Raw genomic sequence first — 23831 nt, forward strand, 5'->3', positions numbered from 1 at the left:
AATTAAGCCTGGGGCGAGGACGGGGGGACTGCAGAACCCGGGCAAAATGGCCAGATAGTTTAGCAGCCTTTTGTGAGGGCTCCCAGCCCCGTCACGTGCGGGCAGGTACTTGGGGGGGCCCTGTGCCTCAGGCCTCTGTGCCTCCTGCAGCGCGGCGCACCGACCCACCCGTGCTCGCGGGCGTGAGTGGATCCTGTTTGCAGCGCTGCCCGCTCGCAGGCAGTCGTGGCCGGCTGTTTGCATGCGCGCACGGAGGGGTGGATGGTGCAGGGGGGGCCCGAGCTGCAGAGACGCGGACTGGGGGCGAGGGGGGGCGCTTGGATGCTCTCGCTCCGCTGCGGTCTCCCCGTCCCCTTTGATCTGCGCCGGCGCAGCTGCCATTGGCTGGCCCGTTTGTGACGTGCGGGGACTGCAGTTGTCCCCTGTAGCAGCGCTGGGCTCAGTTTCCGTCTCTTTAAAGGGACCGAGGTCGCGGGACCGCTGGAGCCCGGAGATCCGGGCCGGGCCGGGCCGGGCCGAGCCGAGCCGCGCCGCCCTATCCTAGTGGGAGGTCAGGCACTGGGTTTCCCGTTGATCCACCCCGACCGGGCCAAGACCTCCAAGCCGGTTGGGCAGAAGAGAAAATTTTGCAATTAACAGCTGAAGCCTCCCGGCAACACCCCAGAACTGGGTCGAACCGGGCCAGCCCCAGACGGGGATCCTGGAGACGTCCCTTCAGAGAAGGAGCCCCAGAGGATCAACTGTGAGTCTGCATCCTGGCAGCTGGTACCAGTGCCAGAGAGGTCAGAAAGGGCCACGGGCAAGGAGCTGGGTGAGGATGGTACTGGTATCAGTGCCACTGGTTCCACAGGGACCATGGACAATGTGCCAAAGACGTGGTATTGGTACTAGAAGGACACTGGGCCAAGAGAGATTAATGGAAACAGTGGGTGCTCCGTGGGCAAGGGGGGGCGGAATGGACCAAGAGGTGGTATCGGTACCATAGATGTTACTGGTGGGGTGAGGAGTATCCAGAAGCAGAGGACCTGGAGGTAGCACTAGTAACAGAAGGTGTTTTTGATTTTTGGCGGGTGGAGATGGGGCAAGGGAAGAGTTGGCACTGGTACCAGAAGGGGTATGGGTGTCTAGGAGCAACAGGTTGTGAGTTGGACCGATACCAGGATGGAGGGTGGGGATCCAGAAACAATGATCCAGTAGTTGGTATTGGAGGAAAGCGTTTAGCAGGTGTCATATGCTGATGAACCAGGTCCCAATCCAGGAAGCACCCTAGTACTCTGTGGGGAGGGGCTGCAAATCCTGAATTCATTGTACACAATCAGGAGTACAGGGTTCTGACATCCCCTCTGGCTCAGCCCCTGGTTTGGACTTCTCTGATGTCCCTAGTATCCCATTCCTGCTCCATTCCCTAATATCACTGTCCACCTCTCCTGGTACCTTTTATATCTTTTCACCCACCATTCCAAATCCCTATCTACCCCACTACCTCACCCCTGCACACACATGCACTCCAAAATACCCTTTCTGACTCCTGACCCTGGTCTCCTTTGCTTTCTTTGCCTCTTCCCATTGGCCTCTGTCTCAGGTGAGTAACACTGTACTGCCAAACTACGCCTATTAATCCCTCGGCCCAGGGTAGGGAGAGGACAAGAACAACATTGGACTGAGATGTGTCCAAAAAATACTCTGTTCCGGCCAGACACCTTAAATATAGCTCCTAGGCGATCCCCTTTCCCTAGCAGGTCGTCCCACTGGATTATGGAGTGTATAATACAAATACAGACTTCGCTATACAAAGTTTTATTTATTTAACTCCCTGCTTCCCTTCCCCCTCCCTCTTGTTTGTTCTTCTCCAGGTTTTTCTGGGTCAGGCATTTCTGTGGGGCTCCCACAAAGCAGCTGCCATCTGCCCAGATTTTGTGTGTGTGTGGAACAGATAGTTCAAACTGTACTGAATATTTAAAAGAGAGATCAACGGTGAACGCTACATTTAGAAGCTCCCTACTAAACCAAATCCGCTGTAAATTAAAATCCACCCCCTAAAAATGAAGCACCAAAAGAAAACTCACAATGTCAAAATTAAAAAGTAAGGCGATAACTTTGCTACATATTACAAATTGGAAAATTCATGTTTTAAAGTAGCCTTACAGATACTGCCGCCTCTGAGGGGCAAGCAACATGCCACTCAGAATTGAGCCAACTTGACATATGCCTCCATTTCCCTGTGAGGCATCTAGCACAAGCCACCAAAGTATTGCAACCGGAGAAACAGGCACTTTTAGATGTATTACTAAATCAAGCACACTGCCTGGATATTTGTTGCAAAAGCCACTAAGCTTAATAAAATTTTTTGGTGGTTAATTTTCTGTGGGGCATCTTTAAAATGTAGTCCTAATAACCTGCATTGACCCAGAGCTTTCCACAAATCTGTTTAATCCCCTGGCAGTGTCATAAACTATCCAGGTAGGTAGGGGTGTGTGTGTGTGTGTGGTTCACCTGGGCAGGTGGGAATTCAGTTCCCAGATAGCTTGGGTCATGGTAAAGAGCCAAAGTAAAATGAACTATAATCATTTGGTCCAAGATTTTCAAAAAGAGAAGCCTAATAATCTTAGGTTCTGAATTCTTTATGTAGGCTCCTAAATAAGCAATCTAGGGTAAAATTTTCAAAAGCACCCAAGACCCAGTGATATTGGGTTACTTAGATTCTTTTGAAAATGTTACCAAAGTGCTGAACATCCAACAGCCCCTGATGAAGTTAAGCTGGTGGATGTTGGCAATTTTCAAAATTAGACTAGTTACTCAGCCTTCTATGGGTGGGATTTGCAAAAGCACTGAGGCATCTTAAGAGCACAAGGCGTGTGTTGCCTTTCAGTGTGACTTGTGCTCTGAAGTCACATAGACACCTTTGAAAATCCAACCCTAATTCCCTTGTTAGGTACCTACTTCTAGGCTCCTATTTTTTGAAAATCTTGTTCCTAAGCCTCTGTGCTTGTGACCCATACATTGAAAAGCAACAGTATCCAGTCAGGCAAACAGGCTCTAGGATCACCTCTGGCGTCCTCTAGCCTGTGGAAATATTAGTGTCATTGACAATTGGCTGAGAAGGACCTATGGTTTTTCTGTTGCCTGCATTTGGGGCAATAATAAGTAGTCTTCTGCCTCTCTCTGTTTCAATTTTGATTTTGTGGGGGATATCTGAGGAAGTAGGTGTGAGGACAGATTGATGACTAGTTTGGAATGAATCAGATGATTGATTTCAGTGGGAGCTGGGGATCTAAATACCTTTTTAAAATGTGACCCTAGAACCACAGAACGGTACTTTGTAGGGTAATACTGTCAAAACCAGGAAGAGAAAATGGGTTGAACCATCTTTTTGAGAGAGCTCCTGAGACACATGGGGGAAAGCAGAAGGGAATTTTTAACTTCCCTCACCCCCATCCCACCTCTTCCTAAATTCTGAAAGCACTCAAATAACATTTCTTCCCAGATCTGAAGAAGAGCTCTGTGTAAGCTCCAAACCTTATCTCTCACCAACAGAAGTTGGTCCAATACAAGATATCACCTCCCCCACCTTTCAGAGTGGTAGTCGTGTTAGTCTGTATAAGCAAAAAGGAGGAGGAGTCCCTGTGGCACCTTAGAGGCTAACAAATTTATTTGGGCACAAGCTTTCATGGGCTAGAACCCACTTCATCAGCTGCATGGAATGGAAGATACAGGAGCAGGTATAAATACATGAAAAGATGGGAGCTGCCTTACCAAGTGTGAGGCTTGTCTCTCTAATTTCATCCCTGTCTGGCGCTGGGCCACACCCAGGATGGGCAGAGAAAGAGCAAGACTTGAGAGCAGGCTTAATCTTCAAGAGCCTCATCCCTGAATTCCTGGGGCAGCCAAAAAATTCCTGTTGGCACCAATGGGGGGAGTTTTCAGGTCCCTCATTGTTTCAAGCATTCAGGAGAAACAGAGTTTTGTTTAGTCTTAGAATCTTTCTTTAATTACATGATTCAATCAAAGCCCGCTGAGACTAGATAGTACAAGGACAGTGTGGCTGAGTCCCAGAAAACAATTGCACTTACGTTTAATGCTCTGTATATTTATTTATTTACTTATTTTTTCTTTCTTGGGAAATGTATATGGCCTGAGATGATTCCAAAGTTCAGTGATTCTAGACTCTTGGGGAAAAAAATAGCTGATCCCACAAAGATGTAGGCACGTGCGGAAGTCCTATGCAGGCTCGACTTCATGTGATTTCTATTAGTTTAGGGCTCAATCCTGTAAAGGTTTATGTGGGTAAGGGACTGCTCCTACGACTCCCATGGTTCACACGTCTGCCCCTTTACAGGATTAGGCCCTCGGTTAACAAGAATGACAGGAACGTACAGAACTTCCCCAGAATGCACTACAATTGATATAGTCAAGGTGAGGAGTATTGCTGGTCCTTTCTCTTCCCCACCCCACCCCTTTTTCCTTCCCCTCCCCAAAATCAATACAGGAGGATCCTATAGGAAGCCTTGGAGGTATGTTCCTTTCTTCACTCGGGGGTGGGGGAAGGTGAGGGATCATGGGGAGAAGCTCCATCTGCCCCCTGCCCCAATGACCAGTTTCTCTCCATGAGACAGATTTCTTCTGACCCTTCCATGTCTGCCCCACTTTGCACCATGAGCTTTGCCCCAAAGTTAATTTGTTTTAAACCTTTTCCAAAAAACAGTATTTCATGCCATTAATAAGCACACGTCTGTTCTATTTTCTGTTTCAACATTCAGGCTTTGAATAATGTTAGAAAGTACGGCCACTTTTATTTTATTTTGGAGGGACTACTTTTTTTACAGAAGGTGGAAGAACACCCACCCAGGAAGCAGTCCTTAGGTGAGTCACTGCACTGTATAAATAGTTCTGGCGAGAGTGTTGTCCAAGGCTCCACGCTTGGCACAGCCACGAAGCAGAAAGTTCTTGAGGGAAAGTTGACAATAGTTGCTAAAAGTTTTGAAAACCCACAAGTTCTTTAACATCAATCCCAGCCTGCCTTCGGGAGGAGCCCAAAGTTGTTGTCCAGCAAAACTGGGGACAATGTGGTATAATGGCTTGTGTACAGGATCAGGAGGTCTGGAGACCTGGCTTCTGTCCCCAGCTTTGCCACTGACATTTGCTTGTCCTTAGACAAGTTACTTCATCTCTCTGTGCCTCAATTTCCTTACAGGGGTAATACCCACTTGAGAACCTTTTGATAAAATTTTCAGTGCCAGTACATAGCAGGGTCCTTATGAAATGCCAGCCTAAAAAACTAAGTAGTGTGCTGGCTGTGAATTCAGAGGCCTTCCTTTCCCTTCTGTTTTAACACTGACCACAGCATTATTGTGTGTGACCAATAAGTGTGAGCAGCTGGTGCTTCATATGCCTGTTTGATTCCAGCCAAACCAACATCTGGCTTCGAAAAGGCAGAGCTGGAGCGCAAGGAGGAAGACTAACCTTTGGTTCAAGCCCTGAGTCCGCTGTGAAGGAAGATGATGGTTGTGGACAGCTCTGTGTGTCTGTGTGTGTGTGTCTCTCTCTCTCTGTGGTTAACCCCTAGCAAATCCAAAACCAATGACTCGTTTGCATGCTTTGTACATGTGGCATTGCTGATTCACCCACCGGACATTACACATGCTCATTGCTTTACTAGATGGGGTAACTCAGGACAGAGAAGAGAGATTCCTGTTAAACACTTGTTTTGTCTCCTCTGGTCTCCTTTCCTGCTCACAGACTGAGCCAGCTTTTGACATGGATTTCACCAGACGTGATCTTAATTCATTGCTAAACTGGCTGAGTCAGTGGTTCTCCAACCTTCCATAACGTGAACACCCTGTTCCATACCATTCTCCTCCCTCCCTGGCTAGCCAGGACCTAGCCCATCTAGCAATATGAGAATGGCAAGATGTTCACAACGTCTGGGTTAATAATAAAAATTCACACTTTTCATTGGAAGATTTCACAGAGGAGGAGGAGAAGTATCGTACAGATGGGGAAACTGAGGCTCAATGTCATCCCGTAGGCCAGCAGCTAAGCCAAGGATAGAACTCAGGTTTCAGTCCAGTGCTCTATCCATTAGGCAATACTGCCTCTAATTTTAAGGGATTAGATTGTATTCCTTTGCCTTCCCTCTCCCTGCCCAAAAAGACCCACACTGGGTTCTGTTAATCACACTACAGAGGATTTCTGAAAGGGGGCTGGACAGGGGCAGGGGACGGACAGACGTCTCCTTGCTAATGCTTGGAGGGGAAATTGAATGTGTTACTGTTTACAAAAAGGACTGTATGGCACCAAATGTCCAAGTTAACTGCACAGGTACAACCTGCCATCACCATTTTCTACAGCATTTTCAGGTGCTGCCATCCCTTTCCCCTGCCCCATATTGTGTCTGTTTTGTTCCCACATGATGCTAACCCTGCACCTTGACACATCCTGCTAGGAATATGTACTATTAGTCTAGCTTCTCTGATGAAGCTGTGGGGTGAGGGAGTGTGGGCTATTGGTTACAGAGGAGAACTGAGAGCCAGGACTTCTCCAGGAGATTTGTTCTTGGGTGTGCCACTGCCTGCCTATATGGCCCTGGTCAAGTCACTTAGGCTGGGATTTTGAAAGATGCTTGCCTCTCTTAGGCATCCAATCTCCCTGAAACTCAATGGAATTTGGACACTTGACCCCTTTCGGCACTTTGGAAACTTCAATGACTCACTTGCCCCCTGTAAAAATGGTAGGGGGAGGGGTGACACTGCAGTGAGTATCAAGGTTTAATAACCCAGAGCACGGTTTTACCATGATGGACATGAGGTTGATATGTGTATTGTTACATATTTTTTGATGGTGCAGCCTTCATCAGAAGTAGCTAGAATTTTCCCCATTATGGCCACAAATTCCAAAAGTTCTTCCACTGGAAACAACACATTTAAGGGAAAGATAAAGTTGGAAGTCCAAGAGGAAAATTTGATCTCCTGAGTAGCAACCACCTTTCCAAGAATTCCTCTGTGGGCAAGCAGACAATCATGATGTGTGATCTCCTTGGGTCACACTGTTGCAGACCTCAGAACTATTGACCTCGGATGGGATGAAGAATAGAATTTAACTGACTCAACTGTTTTTTCACTTATTGCTGAGCCAGGATTTTTCTGCTGTGTAACAACACTTAACTCAAAGGAGGCAATTGTGTGCATGGTGCTTTGAGATCCTCTGGTGAAAGGCACCAAAGTGTGACTTAAAAAAAAACCCTGCTTCTTTAATTTTTTTCTTGACTTTAAATGTCCTTGTGTAATCTGACATGCTTAGCTTAAAGAATCTGAGGGTCTGATCTTACCCATGTGAATAAACAAAGAAATATTGGGCCCCTGCAGAGCTTTTCAAAATGCAAGTTTGCTTCCCATATCTGTGTGGATTGACCCATTTTCCCTTAGGTGTAGCTTAACTAGTAATGCTTTTCTATGGAGACATATTAACATCCCTCCTTTCATTGTTGCTTTCACGCTGATATTTTAATGCCCGCATACGGCTTAGACTGAAATTATTTCCCCACCATTAAATTCTTGGCCCTGGCTCTCCAGAGTCTCACCCTGACTAGAATTTTGTGAGTGGAAAGCTGCTATAAAAGAGTATTGCCTGTAGCTGCTGGACATGCATAGATGCTATTTTAAAGGGACACTGTCAACTTAATCAGATGTAAACAAACATTTCCTCACTTCTTCTACCCACTAGTAGTATTAAATCATTATTAGGAACTAAAGAATTTTTAAAAATCCAGATTACTTTTTTCATGTTTGTGCTGTTTACTTTTCGCATTTCTCTTTACTTGGACAATGAAAATCAATGAGGTCAGTTTCACTTTTGTTTATAGTCCGTTTCATTTTCAAATTCTTAGTGCAGCAATATTTGGGTTTCAAACGGTGCAGGAATGTTTGCCATGTTTTCAATGGATATCTTTTTAAAAGTGAAAAGACGACTTTGGTTTCTAGATTCCGTGAAAGCTCATTTTAACAAAATTTCAATGTAGTTGTCCATGTCCCTTTAAACTTAAAAAAAATACCATCCCTTGATGTGTTCAAATAACTTGTGTTGTTTATTCTAGTAGCAGCAATTAGTTCAACACAAGGATTCAGGGCAAAAACTCGTTCTAGTACAATTTCTGGCCAAAATAGTCTCTGAAACTGGATTTAGAACAAAACAAACTTAAAAGAAATGATCTTGAGGCAAAAAAAAAAAAAATTGTATCAGGATGCTGACAAAATTTGATTGAAGTCTCACTCCCCATTAAATCAGAATACCTGAGCTACAAATTTCCCACTTCCCCCAGAATAGTCCCTTGGCTAAACAGCTGTCTGATTTCGCAGAAGCACTGAGCACCCATTTATGCGTTTGACTCCAATAGGAGCTGCAGGTGCTCAGCACAGCGGAAAATCACCAGCAGGTTTGACTGTTTATAGAGCTGGGTTTTTACAGTTACTGGCCACAAGGGGTCAGCAGAACCCAAGAAGAGTAAGTGCCCATCCTAGTGCATTTTATGCTCCCCTAGATTTTCACTTAGCTTAAGGGGCTTGTCTACCTGGGGAAACTGACCAGCATAGCTCTTCCAGAATAACTGTTCTACAATAGCTATTCTGGAATAGCTCATGTGGATCCACTCTTCCAGAATACAGGTGACTTTATCTTGTGAGCACAGTAATTATTCCAGAATCAAGTCACTTTTATTCTGGAAGTGTCCCCCCACCTGGGAAAGCTATTCTGGAGTAGCTATGCCAGGCACTATAGACAAGCCCTTAGCATCTGAAGGGGTTAAGAGGGATTGGCTGCATTAAACAATCTCTCCCTGCCCACTCAGCCCTTCGCCTGCACAGTAACTTTTGTAGTTCCTGGCGCTAGAGGTCATGCATTCCTGGGTTCATAGCAGGGCTTGAAAGGCCAGCATGCTCCCTCTGGGACAGGGAGGGAAGATTATTTCCTCTGTTGTGACTTTTGACACAGTACCCTAAAGTGCAAGGGAGCCAACAAATGGTTGTTAACGAAATTACTCTTGTGGTTTGCAGTGATGTGACCAGCACAAAGGGAGCCTTAGACTGTAGCAGCAGCAGTGTTTGGCGAGTGATGTCCTTAAAATGAACGGGTGCTTCGAAGGTGTTGGGCTGCGATGCCTTTTTAAGGTTAGTGCAATTCTCCATTTTGATCTCTTGGCACAGGGCTGTCTCCTCCTCCCTCTGCGGCCCCCTTGTCATAGGTGTGCAATCCTGGCTGCAGAGCTGACTCAGCTGATCTGCGCCCTGTGCATTTTCAGAGTCACAGCTGCTGGCTTCTGGTGACAGAAATAAGGCCCCGAGCCTGCACGTCTCTCTCCGCGTGGTCAGAGTCTCACACCCCTGCAGAGTCCTGTTTTAAGTCAAGGGGTCCCAAGTAAGCGCAGTTCTGCCACCTGTGGAATCGGTGCCTAAGCGTAGCCCTGCAGAGGCAATGTGGCTCTGGGACATTGAGCTGCCTTCTGTCCTGTCCTGTCTCGTGTGCCACAGCAAAATTCTATTTGCTACATTCAAATGGCAGGGCTAGACGCCATTCTCCGTTACGCTTGGGCCCCCCTTTTTTGAGGCACTGGGGGCTGCACCTGGGTTCACCACTGATTCACTACTGCCCATGTCTGGTGTCATTGGAATGACTCGGTGGTGAATCAGACCCAGAATTTGAAGGTGATGGAAGTTGCATGTGAGTAGCAGAATTCAACCTGCAGAATCTCTCTCTCGGTGGCAGGGCGATGCCTGAGAGTCTAACTTGGCTTTCCAGAGGCCAGGGTGAGTCTGCAAATCTGGCAGCTCTAAGGGGCAACGTCCCCGCATACTTTTTGCATGTAAACCCAGCACATTGAGTGGGACTTATTGAGAGCCAGATAAACACAGATGCCCCAGTTGCAGTTTTGCAGAGTCAAAGTGTCGCCCTAAGGTTAACTAGATCTTCTTGTGAGCATGAGTCCATTATGCAGCTTGGCACAGTGCTTGTCTCGAGGGTAGGAAAGTCCAGGATTAAGAGTGACAAAATGATCTCTTTACAGGGTGCGGAAGCCTCTTCAGGTCAGGGTTAAGATATACAAGAAACAGATTAGGTCCCCAGCTAGGATAGAAAAATATATGAAGAAAGGGAGAGACAGCCTTGATTTACCTAAATAGCGTTACTTTGATAGCTCTGCTACCCAGGTCAGATTGATTCCATTACCTCCACCAGGGTGTCTGGGGTAAAAAGCCCTCCCCCGTCTTGAGTAACTGACGTGTCTCATTGGTTCAACTCACAGGGTGTCAGCATGGCTGCCCCCAAGCCTCCAAAATACCTCCTAGCCTTTGACTTTGATGAGACGATCATCAACGAGAACAGTGATGACTCGGTCATCAGGGCCGCTCCGGGCCAGGCACTTCCAGAGCACATCCGCCAGACCTTCCGGGATGGCTTCTATAACGAGTACATGCAGCGCATCTTCGAGTACCTGGGAGACCAAGGGGTCAAGATGCTTAACTACAAAACCATCTATGAGAACATCCCACTGTCTCCTGGAATGCCAGAGCTCTTCCAGTTCCTCTCCAAGAACCAAGACCAGTTTGAGATCATCCTCCTCTCTGACGCCAACATGTTTGGCATCGAGTGCACTTTGAGAGCCGCCGGTGTCTACTCCCTCTTCCGCAAAATCTTTAGCAACCCCTCTGGGTTTGATAAGAGGGGCTACCTCACCTTGGGGCCCTATCACACTCACAAGTGCCCTGAGTGCCCCGCAAACATGTGTAAACGCAAAATCCTCACTGAGTACCTGACAGAGCGGGCCCAGGAGGGGGCAGAATTTGAGAGCATTTTCTACATCGGGGATGGGGCTAATGACTTCTGCCCTTCCGTGGCTTTGACTTCGACAGATATTGCTTTCCCGCGGAGGGGCTACCCCATGCACCAGATGACCCAGGAGATGGAGAAAAAGCAACCCAGAGCCTTCCAGGCCACCGTAGTGCCCTGGGACTCAGCTGTAGAAGTTTGCTGCTATCTGCAGGAGCTTCTCAAGAAGAAATGCTGAAGACTGATGGGTAGGAAGAGACTCCTGCTGCCCTTGAGGCAGCTTGGGGGCACGGCAGGAAAGTGAGAAGTTCAGGTGCATCTCCATACCCAGTGGCTGATCTGACTCCATTTCTAGCTTTGCAGAGTTGGACTCTTTGAACTTCTGGATTTCTTCCCCCGCCCCCTACTTTTTTTCTTTTAAAAAGCACATTCTCTGGGTCCCCTTTTCTCCCCCCTCCTCCCGATCTTGAGACAAGGTCTTTTCTATGCAGTTTGCACACCTGTTCAGGAGAGTGGGTGTTAGTCACATATGTTTATTTTTACCTTCACCTTGAATCAAGTGATTCTTTTATTTTTTTAAAGAAACAAAAACAAACTAGCTCTCATGGGGCTATGGAGTGTCCATACTCCCGTTAGCCCCAAGGCAGGTCTCCGAATCTGTGACTTGATCACAGCAGCTGGGGTCCACCTACGTCATCACCCCCTGCATGACCCCTCTTCCTCCATACCCCATCAGGTGACTTGAAATTGGCCTCCTGAGAATTCCTAACAGGGCTCGCCTCTGTCCAGGAGACGGGTGGAAGCCTAATCAGGGGCAGCTTCCATTCATAGAGCCACCCTTCCCATAAACCCTCGTCCCATAAACCCTTGCTACATCAAGAAAACATGGGTGTGGCACCACATTCAGGTGTGGGGTTAGGAGGACACTGTTGATTTAGGTTTCCGTTACAAGTGATTCACTGAAGCACATTTCTAAGCAAGCAAGAGTGAGATTTTCCACAGGTACCAATGGGACTTAGGCACATCACTGTCCTTTGAAAATCTCCCCTCCCCCAAGGCTCCAGTTCCCCAGCCCTGTCCCCTCTGAGCAGATCACAGTGGGAAAGGGCCGTGGAATAATGAGATGGAGGAGGCAGTGTGTGACATGTAACTAGAAAGCCCTGTCCCCCACCAAAATTTAACTAGTTTGCATTTAAAACACTCCACTGAATCTGAATTTCTGAGGCTTGTTTGCATAAGCACACTCAGGAAAGTAAAGTGGAACAATTAAACTGCATTAAATCCCTGCGTGGACACTCTCATTCTGAACTGAAGTGGCCTTAATTTGGTGTATTTTAATTCAAAAGTGAATTAAATTGAAATGAAGTAAGGCCACCTTAATTCTGAATCAGAGTGTCCACACGGGTTTTATGCAGTCAGGGCCAGCTCCAGTGTTTTTGCTGCCCCAAGTGGTGAGGGGAAAAAAAAAAAAAGCCGCAATCAGCGGCACTTTGGCGGCAGCTCTACTGCTGCTGCTTCGTTCTTATTCTTCGGCGGCAGGTCCTTCCCTCCAAGAGGGACTGAGGGACCTACTGCCCCTTTCCACTGGCCGCCCCAAGCACCTGCTTGCTGCGCTGGTGCCTGGAGCCAGCCCTGTATGCAGTTTAACTAATCTACTTTTAACTTGCACTGTTAGCTAATTTGGATCACCATTCCTGGGGGTCCTGATGTCACGGCCAAGTCCTTACACATTGCCTCTATTCTGCTTTCATTTCAATGATCATTTTTGATCATTGACCAGGGCAGAAATTTCTCCACAGTACCTTTAAACACACATCTTTCTCTCTTGTTATTTTAAGCATGAAAGTGAGCACCTCCCCTCAAATGCTTTTGGACACAGCTGATTTCCAAAGCAGAAGCTCCTACTCCTCAGCTGAGTGATGAGTTACTCATCAGCTGTGCTCACTAACCCGTGTCCATATTTGATCCCAAAGCCTGTTTACTGAACTGGTTTAAAACCCAGCCTAACAACGACTGCCCTGTCTGAACTGCGCTGCTGCAGCTGTGCTTTGAAGCAGCCCCCACAGGCAAGTGTGAGAGGCCTGGTGGACAGCGCCCAGGAGAGCTATTCCCCCGAGCTACGGGCTGCTTCTGGTGCACTTGGAGTAGCAAGTAGCAGAATAAGCCGAGCTTTCCTTGTGCCATAGACAAATCACCAGTCAGATCACAGCATGGTGGTTATATTAGGGTGGAGCCACTTCCTTGGCCTGATCCTGCGAGGTGCTGAAACTCCCACTGTTTGCAAGGGGAGCTGTGGTGCTTAGCACCCCCTGGGGGCCAGACTGCTAGAGAATCAAAGCCTCTTTCCACTCTCCTCATCGGTATTCTCTCCCTGGGCAACCACCCTATTAACTACCCCCTGTGATTGCACTTGGCAGCCGCAGCATTAACTGCCCACGAGGGTGGCTTCGACTGGGACAAACTGCAGCCTGTCTACTCCAAAGCATATAGCCCTGACCCAAACTCTGCCCCGTATAGAACTAACCAAAGCCGCAGCAGCTTGCTCTCCTCTTCGCAGTTTGTTTGTTTGTTCTTCCTCCTAACAATCGTGTGGAACTTAAAGCCATGGAATTAAAAAAAAAAAAAATCGAACGTTATCTAGTAAATATCAACAGCAGGTATGAAACATTTGTCTGAAATTTGCTGCACATGTATTTTGATGTGGACATTTAAATGAACACCCCACCTGCCTCTAACGATCATAAATATATTAATATATATCTCTATATGCACATGCCTGGGCGATACAGGTTTGTGACTTCACTTTCTCAGCTTTTCCCTGGGGCTGTGGAAAGCAGCGGGGGTGGTACTTGGAGAAGACATTTGTGCAGTCTCCAGCCCCTGCCACTCGTCTTTGATGGGCTACTGCCCAAGAGGCAGTAGAAGGAAGGTAGGCTGGTGTGTGTGTGTGGTTTGTTCTGTAGGGGAGCAAACAAGGTTTCCTGGTGCCAGAAACCGGAGTACTAGCTTAGGAAGAGTTCTTGTGGTATCTAGTGTCCCCCCCCTTGGGCACTGGATGCTGGACCCACAAACACCAGTTCAGGCTAAGCAATTGTCATGTGTCTTAACTACCAGACTTCACCAGGAGTATGTTGACTGACCTGCTGTGGTCCAGGAAAAGGCAGCAGGGCCTCTGATGAGATCTGTTCCTGGCTCACTGGGACTTTGGCTTATTAATTAGATCCCTCTGTAAAATGGGTTTAATTAGCAGGTGCAGAGGCAGATACGCTCATGAATGGAAGGGTAGGTGTGTTTTAGCACTGGGACCATTAGATATAAACATGGTAGTTTGAAGCTTTAATCCACTTTCTTCAGCCGCTGGCTTTTCCTGTGGAGTCTGACTCCTCGCAATGTTGTTGTTCATTCAAATGCTACCCCACACCCACCCAGGTGTTAGCAAGGGCCTCAGTCCTGTAACCACTTGACTTCAAACAGGGCGGAGGTGTCTCTGAGCGGGGCCCCAAGCTGCTACAACTAGGTCAAAAGCAAACATTGCACATTATCCTGATGATGTAACTGTTGGTCACCTGTTGATTCTGGGAGAGTTTTCCTGTTGACTGCTCTTAGGCAAAGGAGACTCCAGAGCTTATCCTTTCCCTCATGTTTCCCTTCACCACTTACCTACCCAAGCTGCCAGACAAATGTCAATTTCTGTGACTGAGTAGGTCTACAGAGCATGCCTATGGCAGCAAATAATACAGCCAGCTGTTTGGAAGATTCCTTTGCCATTCCCACACCCAGCTGGCAGGTGTATGATTAATTCCCATCCCTCAACACCCAGCTGCTCTCTGAGGAGGCTTTAAAGAGCCCAAAGATCATTATTTTTGTCTGCAATTTAGCAGCTGGCAACAAGATGGAGAACCAGCACCATAAACCACCACTGATCCACTATGTCCACTTTGGAAACCTCGCCTTCAAAAATACAAAGGGTATTGCAGGTACGTTAACTCCCTCATTTCCAGGCACGTTGCGGGGATGTTTCAGCAGAGGCGAGCCTGCAACTGACGTTTCCACCCATCCACTACAGCCAGGGGAGACACAAGCTTTTAAAACTTTATTAAAATTGGGCACTTTTATCTAAGCAGTGAGGGAGCTGGGATGCAGAGAGGCATGTGCAATGGCACGCAGCAGAGGACCTGCTCACTAATGCTCTCAGCAGCACCTGACATTAGAGGGGTCCAGGTCCAATGAGCCTCCCTTTCTACTTCCAATGTGCCGCGAGACATCAGCGAGGCAGGTCCCCATGGTGGATTCAGCGCACCCAGATTGCCCACAAAAATTCCATGGGGCAAGGCCCTGGGTGGGGCCTAAAGACAGAGCTGCCTTTCACTCACTCCACACATCAAGGCAATCAGCTGCCATTTTTAATAAAGAATCAAAAGAGGCAAAGCAGAAGCTGCAGCTCTGCTGACATTTGCATTTTGCGGACGAGGCTCATAATACCTCAAGCAGCAACGTGATAGGGTGCTACGTGGCTCTGTATCGTTACACAGCAGGAAACAAGTGGGCTATTCCTGTGCATCTGAGCCTGGATCCACTGGCTCTGGTTTGTACAACTTAGTCTCATTGTCAAAGCTCCTTGCAAAACATCCTCTTATCTTTCAACCACCTTCCCCAGTTAATTCTCCATTTCTCATGTCTCTGCCTGTCTAGGCTTCTGCCTGCTGAGGCACGGCCGTTCTGCCATCACACTTTGTGCTGATGGCTCTCCACTGCAGCCCTGCAAGGCAGGGAAGCACTGTGCCTGGTTTCCAAATAGAGAACCTCGACTTGCTCCAGGTCACCAGATGACTCTGTCGGAGCTGGGATTTGATCTCTTGCCCATTGCTACTTCTGGGCTTGGGCAGCACGGTCCCAGGCAGTGGGGAAAAGGCTGTGCTAGACCCACTGGAGTCTGCTAAGCACCTTCTAAACTACTGCAGGAGTCAGGAAGGCTTGGAGCAGCCCTGAGCATTGGGAATCTCAGAGCCCTCCACATGCCTACTTCTGCCTCCCTTCCCAGCTAGTCAACAGCATTCTGCTGCTCAGCTGCATTCAGTCTGGTGGGTGAGAGGGACTGGCTGCAGGCTCCCTGGGGAACCTTGAAGAGGATCCTCTGATCATGGTGCATGTTTAGGGGACGGAAATAAAAGAGCCGAGAATAATCAAAGCCTTAGGCAACGGGATTCCATGCTAAAGGCTTCAATCCTGGTCCCCAGTGGTAAACAATGGCAAAACTCCCACGGAGCTCTGAGGGCCTAAGATTTGACCTGAAAGGAGCAGTGCCAAACCAGGGCACTTTTCTGGGCTTCCAAAGCTGCTCCTGATAAGTCTTGGGTTCAGAGAGCTACCTTTCCCTGGTGCTTTCTGCCAGGGACTTGGGCCTGTCTGTGCCTTAGCCCAGGAGGGGGCATGGGGGATCTAGGATCTGATCAATCTGGATTGTAAACAGTGATAAATTCTGTGGCCAGAGCTAGGGGGATGGAGGTGGCCTCACTGGTTTGGCAGAGAGAATGGGCTCCATTAACCCCAAGGCTGGGGAATAGTGAAGGAGGAAAACTTCTGCTGGTCCTCAGTGGCATCATCTCCTGCATCCAAGCGGGGGTCAACAGCAGAAAGGTTCCACATAGTTGCCTGGGAAGAACCCCTCTGCCTCACTGGTCACACCTTCACACCAACCATCCGAGTGCTTCCGGGTCATGTAAATGACGGCCCCTTCCGGGAACGAGAGCTCATTCTCCTTTCGCTGAGTGTAGGGGTAGAGGGTCACCACTGGAAGGGGAAAGAGGAGCTCAGCATGGGAAGGAAATGGAGCCAGGCTCATTGTGAAAATACATGAGTGGGGGCTCTAAACCTGCACCCAGTCAGAAAGGACTGGCCCAGCTCCATCTCAGTCGAAAGGTGCTGGGGGAGAGAGAGAGAGGGTGGGAGCAGGTCGGCTTAAATCAGGACTTTCTCCACACTGGGGTTTCCTGACCCAAAGCTGATCTGGGGGGAAGCTGTGAAAGGAGAGCGATGCTCCACTCTGCAGTGCCAGAGACAGGCTCCAGAACTACAAATCATTAGCCCCAATACAGCATTTTGTGTGCACAGATCCCCCTTACAGATGGGGAAACGGAAGTTATGGGGGGTGGTTTCTCCAAGTCCACACTCAGCAGGACAGTAGCAGAGCTGGAAAGGTCACATAAGCCCCAGCCCTACCTACAGAACCATGCTGCCCCCTCTATCCATCAGGTGATGGCTCCCTGACTGACCCCAACTCTTCAGCTTAGGGAGAGGGAGGGCAGAGGGGTATTAGTCCTTTGATCCCTTTACAAGCGATGAGCTAGGTTGCAGGGTACAATGTAACACGCCACCAGGCTGTCAGCGTCCAAGGAATCTAATCAATAAATGAGACCCAGTGGTCAGCTGGAGCCCCCCTCCCATTAAGAAAGCTTTGCCCACCCACTGCTGCAACCAAACGAAGCAGGGAGAAGGATTGGGGGGGACAAGATACCTTTCTCCAAGTAGCTGTCTGGCGCCCACGCAGGTTCCTCTGTACCCAGGGGGGGAGGAGGAGGAGGGGCAAAATCTTCAAACTCTGTCAAGCTTGGAGGAGGTGGAGGTGGGGGCTCCAGGAAGTCGGAACCTGGGGAAAAATCCCTAAAGAATTACTAGGGGGATGAAGTCCTAATTGCAAAACAGGCCAAGCGTTGCTAGCCGTGGTGATTTTTATCTCATCTGTCCTGGTACTCGGTAGCTGTCTGGAAGCCGCCCCCCCCCCCACACACACACACACCTGGCATCGTCTTAACTAGGAAACTCAGCTTTCATTTAAAAGAGAGTGATTTGTGGGCGGTGGAGGACAGTGTGACAGCAGGGCCACTTCAGCCTCCAACGCTAGAAATCAGAATGAACCCAAACAGGATTCATTTTCAAATCTGATCATTTTTAAGCTTATCAACTTGTGGGGACCTGATTCATGATTTAGAAAAAAGTACAACTCTTAGGGCTGGCCACCCTGCAACTGAAGCAGACAGGTCAGTTAGGGAAGCCTCTTTCAGGGAATATCTGTTTTTCCTCCATAGAATAACTTCAGAGTGGAGCGTTGTTAGTCTGTATCAGCAAAAAGAATGAGGAGTCCTTGTGGCACCTTAGATTGACCCTATAGAGAGCGAGCCAGATGGCCTAGGTGCTACATAGGTTACACTTAAGCCTGCTATGTTAAGTGGTGCATGCACCTTATACAGCCGACAATTTCACCCTGTAAGTGGAGATTTGCAGAGGTCCTGGGGGCAACAGCTGAGTCCAGAGATTTGGGCAAAATTTCTGTTCAACAAATAATGGTGTGGGATTTTTCCAAACCAAAAAAACTTTTTAAAATAAAACAAAACAAAAAAAGAATGTTCAGAGTCTTACTGAATACAAGAAGTGGTGTCTATTTTGATTTTATTCTATTTTCTCCCACTTCTTTTTTTTTCCTTCTGTATTTTGCCACTCAACTTTTACAGAACTTCCTCAGCTGGGGGAAGGTTATTGCATGGCCAAAAGAAAAATGAAACTCAAACTCTGCCACTTTTACGTGGAAAAGCTGGACCATTTTGAAAAGTTACGGTGCATAGTTTCAGGGGTTCATTTGCTCCTTGTGCCAGGCTGTCACTTTCAAATACAGCCCCAACTTTGGAAAAGGTTACAGAGTCCCAATGATAATAAAACCTAGAGATCACTCATTTCATTGCACGCAGTGGCAAGAAGAGGGCAGCCTGGGGAAACCATTATGTTCCAAAAATTCACAATTTTTCAGACACTTGTGGAAAAAAATTAATTGAAAAACCAGCTTTGATGCAAAATGGAAAAACTTCCATATTTCATTTTTTTCCCCAAAAAATTGTTTTCTATCCTCTTTCAACCAGTTCCGCCTGTAACACCCCAGTGCTACGCTTGGCCACTGATGGTGCAAAGGTCCCAGCACGGCTCAGCATAGGGATGCCACACTAGTAGCTATCTGACAGGGAGCACTGGACCTGAGGATAAGCTGTGTCCTACCTGGCATGGAGAATGGTGGAGGGACATCTGGGAGCGGCATCTCAAAACCGATGGGTGGCAGTTCAGGCATGTCTACAGGAGGGGGAGGGGGAAGCATTGTATCTATGTCCAATGGAGGAGGCACCGGGATAGGCACTGAAGGCGGCACAGGTTGTGCGACAGGCACCTTGGCATTGACGTTGCCAGCTGCTCCACTGAAATTGTTGTGGGTATAAATAAGAGAGAGAGTGACATGGAGTCATCTGTAACCATACTCAAGGAGTGAATGCCAGCAGTCGAGCTAAAGCAGGGAGCGAGCAAACTATGGCCTTCAGGCCACATCCAGTCCATCAGATGTTTTAATCCGGCCCTCAACCTCCAGCCAGGTGGGGGTCGGGGGCTTGCCCTGCTCTGCGTGTGCCGTGGCTCCATGCAGCTCCAGGAAGCAGCAGCATGTCCCCCCGCCAGCTCCTACGCGAAGGGGCAGCCAGGGGGCTCCACACGCTGCCCCTGCCCCAAGCGCCACCCCCGCAGCTCCCATTGGCTGGGAACTGTGGCCAATGGGAGCTGAAGGGGCAGCGCCTGCCGATAGGGCAGTGTGCAGAGCTGCCTGGCCGGCGCTGTGCCTCTGCGTAGGAGCCAGAGGAGGGATGTGCCACTGCTTCCAGGAGCTGCAGGGGCAGCACCTGCAGATGGGACAGCCGCAGAGCTTCCTTGTTTTATTTCCATGCAGGAGCTGGAGGGGGGACATGCCCCTGCTTCCGGGAGCTGCTTGAGGTAAGTGCTGCCCGGAGCCTGCACCCCTGACCTCCTCCCGCACCCCAGGGGCTGATTCTCCTCCTGCCCTTCAAACCCCTCAGTCCCAGCCCGGAGCACCCTCATGCACCCCAAACCCTTCATCCCCAGCCCCACCCCAGAACCTGCACCCCCAGCTAGAGCCCTCACCTCACCCCCCCGACCTCAACCCCCTGCTCCAGCCTGGAGCCCCCTCCCACACTCTGAACTCCTCATTTCTGACCGCACCCCCAGCCCAAGCCCTCACCCACCTCCCTGCTCCAGCCTGAAGCCCCCTCCCACGCTGCAACCCCCAATTTCATAAGCATGCATGGCCCACCATACAATTTCCATACATGGATGTGGCCCTTGGGCCAAAAAGTTTACCCACCCCTGAGCTAAAGAGTAGTCTAGCCTCTCTGTGCTACCGGGTTATACTGAAAATCTGGCTCATTTCCTGCCAGCCTCTCTGTAAAGGCGCCTGCACCCAGTTAAGAGCCTGCCAAAGTGACCACAATAGTAGCTGCAATAGGTCTGAAACCTCCTCCCATTGCATCAGAAAGAAGCACACCTGCCTGTACTTGTGTGATTCTGCCTGCCAACTGGATTAGCTACATCTGCAGGTAAGGCAGCATTGCTGGGGCAAGGGGCGTAGAGAGGATGGCAGGAGACCCTGGGCGTAGTTTTCACGATCACCAGGCACTGTGTGACTTTAGGCAAGTGACTCTGTGCCGATCTTTATTAAAGCACTTTGGGATCCTCCAATGGTCATATTACCTGCTGACGTGATTCGATGCATTCCAGATCCAAAGTACAGTTGGACTAAATTCCCAGTAAATAGCACCATTTTTCTCCTGGGTGGGTGATAGTACAAACAGGGTGCCTGGCCCCCAGGGGAGAATGGGCGCACAAAGCACCTGAACTACAGCTCCTATGCGGCACTGCAGGAGCACTTCTCAAGCAAAATACATTTTTCAACAAGGGCAAAAAAACCCCAATTTCCAACCAGCTCCACTCATTTTGTCCCAGGCCAATGGGAAAAATATCAGCTGAGAAGCTGAATGGAACGGGAGCAGAGGAGACAGAGAAACACTCAAATGGAATCAGGGGAGATCTGTGTGTGTTGGATTTGCTAGCCTGATTTTGCATTCCCTCTGGGTGAAGAGGAAAGAGCTTTTGTTTCCAGGACTGGGAACGGAGAGGGGGAGTCACTCTGTTTGGATTCACAGAGCTTGTGTCTGTGTATCTCTCCAGGAGCACCTGGAGGGGGGAAGGGAAAAAGGATTATTTCCCTTTGTTGTGAGACTCAAGGGATTTGGGTCTTGGGGTCCCCAGGGAAGGTTTTTCAGGGGGACCAGAGTGCCCCAAAACACACGAAAGCTCATGCTCCAAAACGTCTGTTAGTCTATAAGGTGCCACAGGATTCTTTGCTGCTTACTCAAATGGAAAACACACCCATACTAGGGACTAAGTAGATGACTATTCTGCCTCACTAGATGGATTAAGGTTGGGTGAGATATTTTGATCAAAATGTTTTTCCACTGAAAAATAGTTTTAGTGACAACATCTAAATGTTTTACATAAAGAGTTTGGTTTTAAACAACATTTTTAATTAAAAAAATTCAAAACAAAAAGAAAAATGTTTGTTTCATTTTGAATGACTCTTCACTTTCGTTTTTGAAAACAAAACAAAAATTAGGTTTTCAATTTCTGGAGTGTGGAATATTTGGTTTGTGTTTTTTTCTCTCTTTCTCCTTTTTCCATTTTACTTTTTTCTGGTAGAAAAAGAAAGGAAAAAAAAGAGAAATGAGAGGAAACCCCCCCACCCCAAAACTGAAAACCCTGAAATGTTTTGGTTTTCAAAAATTGAAATTGTGAATAGAAAAAAAAATGAAAGTTTTAGTTTCAAAATGTTTCTTGCTGGAAAAAAAAACCCCAAACCCTGAAATAAGTTGTCAAAAAATTTCAAGTGAAAATTTTTTGGAGGAATTTAAAAAAAAAAAAAAAAAAGTCACTCGCTCCAATATAGACCATACACATGGTTCCCATCTGTTTAATCAAGCTTTTGTGTATGGGTGAGTTCTCCTGTCCCCAATTCACAGTGCTTGACCTATAACCGGAAACCCCCATCTTCTAAACGAAACTTCCTTGAGCAGTGATTAAGGGGTGACTTGGTTACACTCTAGAAGTTCCTACAAGGGGAACAAATATTTAATAATGGGCTCCTCAATCTAGCAGAACAAGTTATTACATGATGCAATTAATGGAATTTGAAACGGGACGAATTCAGACCAGAAATAAGGCATACATCTTTAACGGTGAGTATAATTAACCGGTGGAGCAATTTACCAAGGAGTGTGGTGGATTCTCCATCCCTGACCCTTTTTAAATGAAGATGGAATGTTTTTCTAACAGATCTGCTCTAAGAATGATTTTGGGGAAGTGCTATTGTAACTCACACACCTGGGTGTGGTGCTGTGTCCCGTCTAGTGGCACCGAGATCACTTAAGAGACTGAGTCTGCTACAGCCTTAGCTAAAGGGCATGTGGTTTTTAGCTCATGGAGAAGAGGCTCATGTATTTAGCTTCAGAGGCCCCAGGTTCGATACTGCCCACAGACGACTGGGGTCTGTCAGTGTCACACTATCACCTGTGCTACACAAGAGGTCAGATCCCAATGGTCCCTTCTGGCCTCAGAGTCTATGAGACAGACACGGTTTTAAACTAGAGAGGGAAACAAATCTTTCCTCAATGTTGCCAGGAGGTTCACTCAGCCCCACGTTCCCCTCAAGTCTCCCAACCCTCGGCCAGGACGGCTAATGAGCTCTGGGAGTTTGGGCAAGCTACCTGAGGGATGTTAAAGATGATGTAGAGGACGCTGCTGAGAGTTTGCCTTCTGGAACCACAGGCAGTTGAATGGGCTCTGGGATACGAGGGTTTTTCCTGCAGGCAGGACAGACACAAATACACAATCAGACCTCCAGTTCGTCTTGGGGAAGAAACTCATTGCCCTTTCTCTGCTGAATGCAAGGCGTTTTTATTCTGAGTTTGCCCTGGAAGTATCAATGCCAGAGCTGCGGTGATTCAGTGTTAGATTGTCATGATGGCATAAAGAGAATCAGTGTGAGGCAGTGAGCAGATCCCTAGACTGGGATGCAGGAGACCTAGGTCCTATTCCCAGCTCTGGCACTGACCTGCTGGGTGACATTGGGCAAGTCACTTCCTCCCTGTTTTCCCCTTGCACCTTTTGCCTGTCCAGTCTACTGGGGCAGGAACTGGGTCTCGCTATGTGCTTGTACAGCACCGAGCACAAAGGGGTCCCACTCTGCCCATAACAGAAACAGTAACAGCAAATGGCCTTGCATAGAGCAGGGCCCCGTACAACCAGACAGCCAATGAAAAAATTAAACCAGCTTCCCAGAGATGGAAATCTTCACCTTAGATTAAAACTACTCCATGCGCTTTCAGTCTGACAAATTAAGGCCCTTTGTTCACCTCTGCCCAGGTCTAGCAAAGGCAGGGGCAATACAACCTCTCCCTTCCCCTGGACTCCACCTGGGTGCCTCACCCTGACATCCACGCCCTGCGGACACGAGGAAACTGGCTGATGACAGTTTTCTGCAACAAGCACCAACTTTACAGCATTGATAGGGCTCTGGAGGGCCTAAGGGAGGTCAGTTTCCAGGCTCATTCAATATGCTGGGTGGCTTAACGGCAGCGGGCTACATTCATGAAGAATCCTAGGTGCCAAGCGAACTTTCACTGCAGAAACATAGGTCCCAAGCAATGCTGGTCACTTACCGAGTGCAGGGGCAGTTGAGCAGGGGTTTGTGAATCCCTGATTCTGGGATTTAGGTGCCTAAAGTAGCAGGTAAGTGCCTAAGACCTTTCGTGAATGTAGCCCAGCGTGTCCTTTATAAACAGTTCTTCCCTCAAACGCTACAGCTGCACTAATGACATTACTGGGCACAGCTGGAGGAAGTTTTCCAACATTTGGAAACGCTGATTTGGCAAAAATCAAAATGTTGCTCAGGAAATGTTCTGCTGTTGTCAAAATTTCCCACAGAAAATTATCAAAACCTTTTGTTTCGATGCAGTTGAAACTTTTCATCTTGTATCTGATGATGTATTTTATAGTTACTCTGTAATTGCCTATGCAAAACATTTTGATAAGGTCTAAATGGAATTTTTCCCAAAATGAAATATTCTGGAATATCATCTCAC

At 48.0% G+C, this 23831-nt stretch overlaps 3 protein-coding genes across 7 annotated transcripts in view; 2 read left to right on the forward strand and 1 right to left on the reverse strand.

Moving 5' to 3' along the window:
- The first annotated feature begins 584 nt into the window (after window positions 1–584).
- PHOSPHO1 (phosphoethanolamine/phosphocholine phosphatase 1) lies at window positions 585–13583 on the forward strand. Of its 5 annotated transcripts, none has more exons than XM_050935207.1 (5): window positions 3929–4413; window positions 4758–5526; window positions 8390–8496; window positions 9045–9158; window positions 10289–13583. In XM_050935207.1, exons 4-5 carry the CDS (start codon window positions 9114–9116, stop codon window positions 11048–11050), a joined length of 807 nt encoding a protein of 268 aa, XP_050791164.1. In that variant the 5' UTR covers window positions 3929–4413; window positions 4758–5526; window positions 8390–8496; window positions 9045–9113; the 3' UTR covers window positions 11051–13583. The 5 variants fall into 5 exon arrangements, with proteins under 5 accessions (XP_050791163.1, XP_050791164.1, XP_050791166.1 ...); XM_050935209.1 differs by having other exon boundaries at window positions 4758–4860; XM_050935206.1 differs by lacking the exons at window positions 3929–4413; window positions 4758–5526 and adding an exon at window positions 585–746 and having other exon boundaries at window positions 8393–8496.
- A 1307-nt stretch (window positions 13584–14890) lies between these two features.
- Window positions 14891–23831, reverse strand: part of ABI3 (ABI family member 3) — a 48799-nt gene continuing 39858 nt past the window's right edge. The window contains exons 8-11 of the mRNA XM_050935214.1: window positions 22455–22550; window positions 18856–19055; window positions 17327–17458; window positions 14891–16602 (exon numbers count right to left, since the gene is read on the reverse strand). Of these exons, the coding sequence (XP_050791171.1) occupies window positions 16436–16602; window positions 17327–17458; window positions 18856–19055; window positions 22455–22550 (595 nt within the window). The 3' untranslated portion in view covers window positions 14891–16435. The remainder of the gene's footprint in view (window positions 16603–17326; window positions 17459–18855; window positions 19056–22454; window positions 22551–23831) is intronic.
- The window catches only part of GNGT2 (G protein subunit gamma transducin 2), a 28941-nt gene continuing 25225 nt past the window's right edge, over window positions 20116–23831 (forward strand). Inside the window, exon 1 of the mRNA XM_050935213.1 lies at window positions 20116–20231. The gene's annotated coding sequence lies outside the window, so the exon portion shown is untranslated. The remainder of the gene's footprint in view (window positions 20232–23831) is intronic.

The sequence above is a fragment of the Gopherus flavomarginatus genome, chromosome 25 (genome assembly GCF_025201925.1).
Source record: "Gopherus flavomarginatus isolate rGopFla2 chromosome 25, rGopFla2.mat.asm, whole genome shotgun sequence".
Classification (NCBI taxonomy): domain Eukaryota; kingdom Metazoa; phylum Chordata; order Testudines; family Testudinidae; genus Gopherus; species Gopherus flavomarginatus.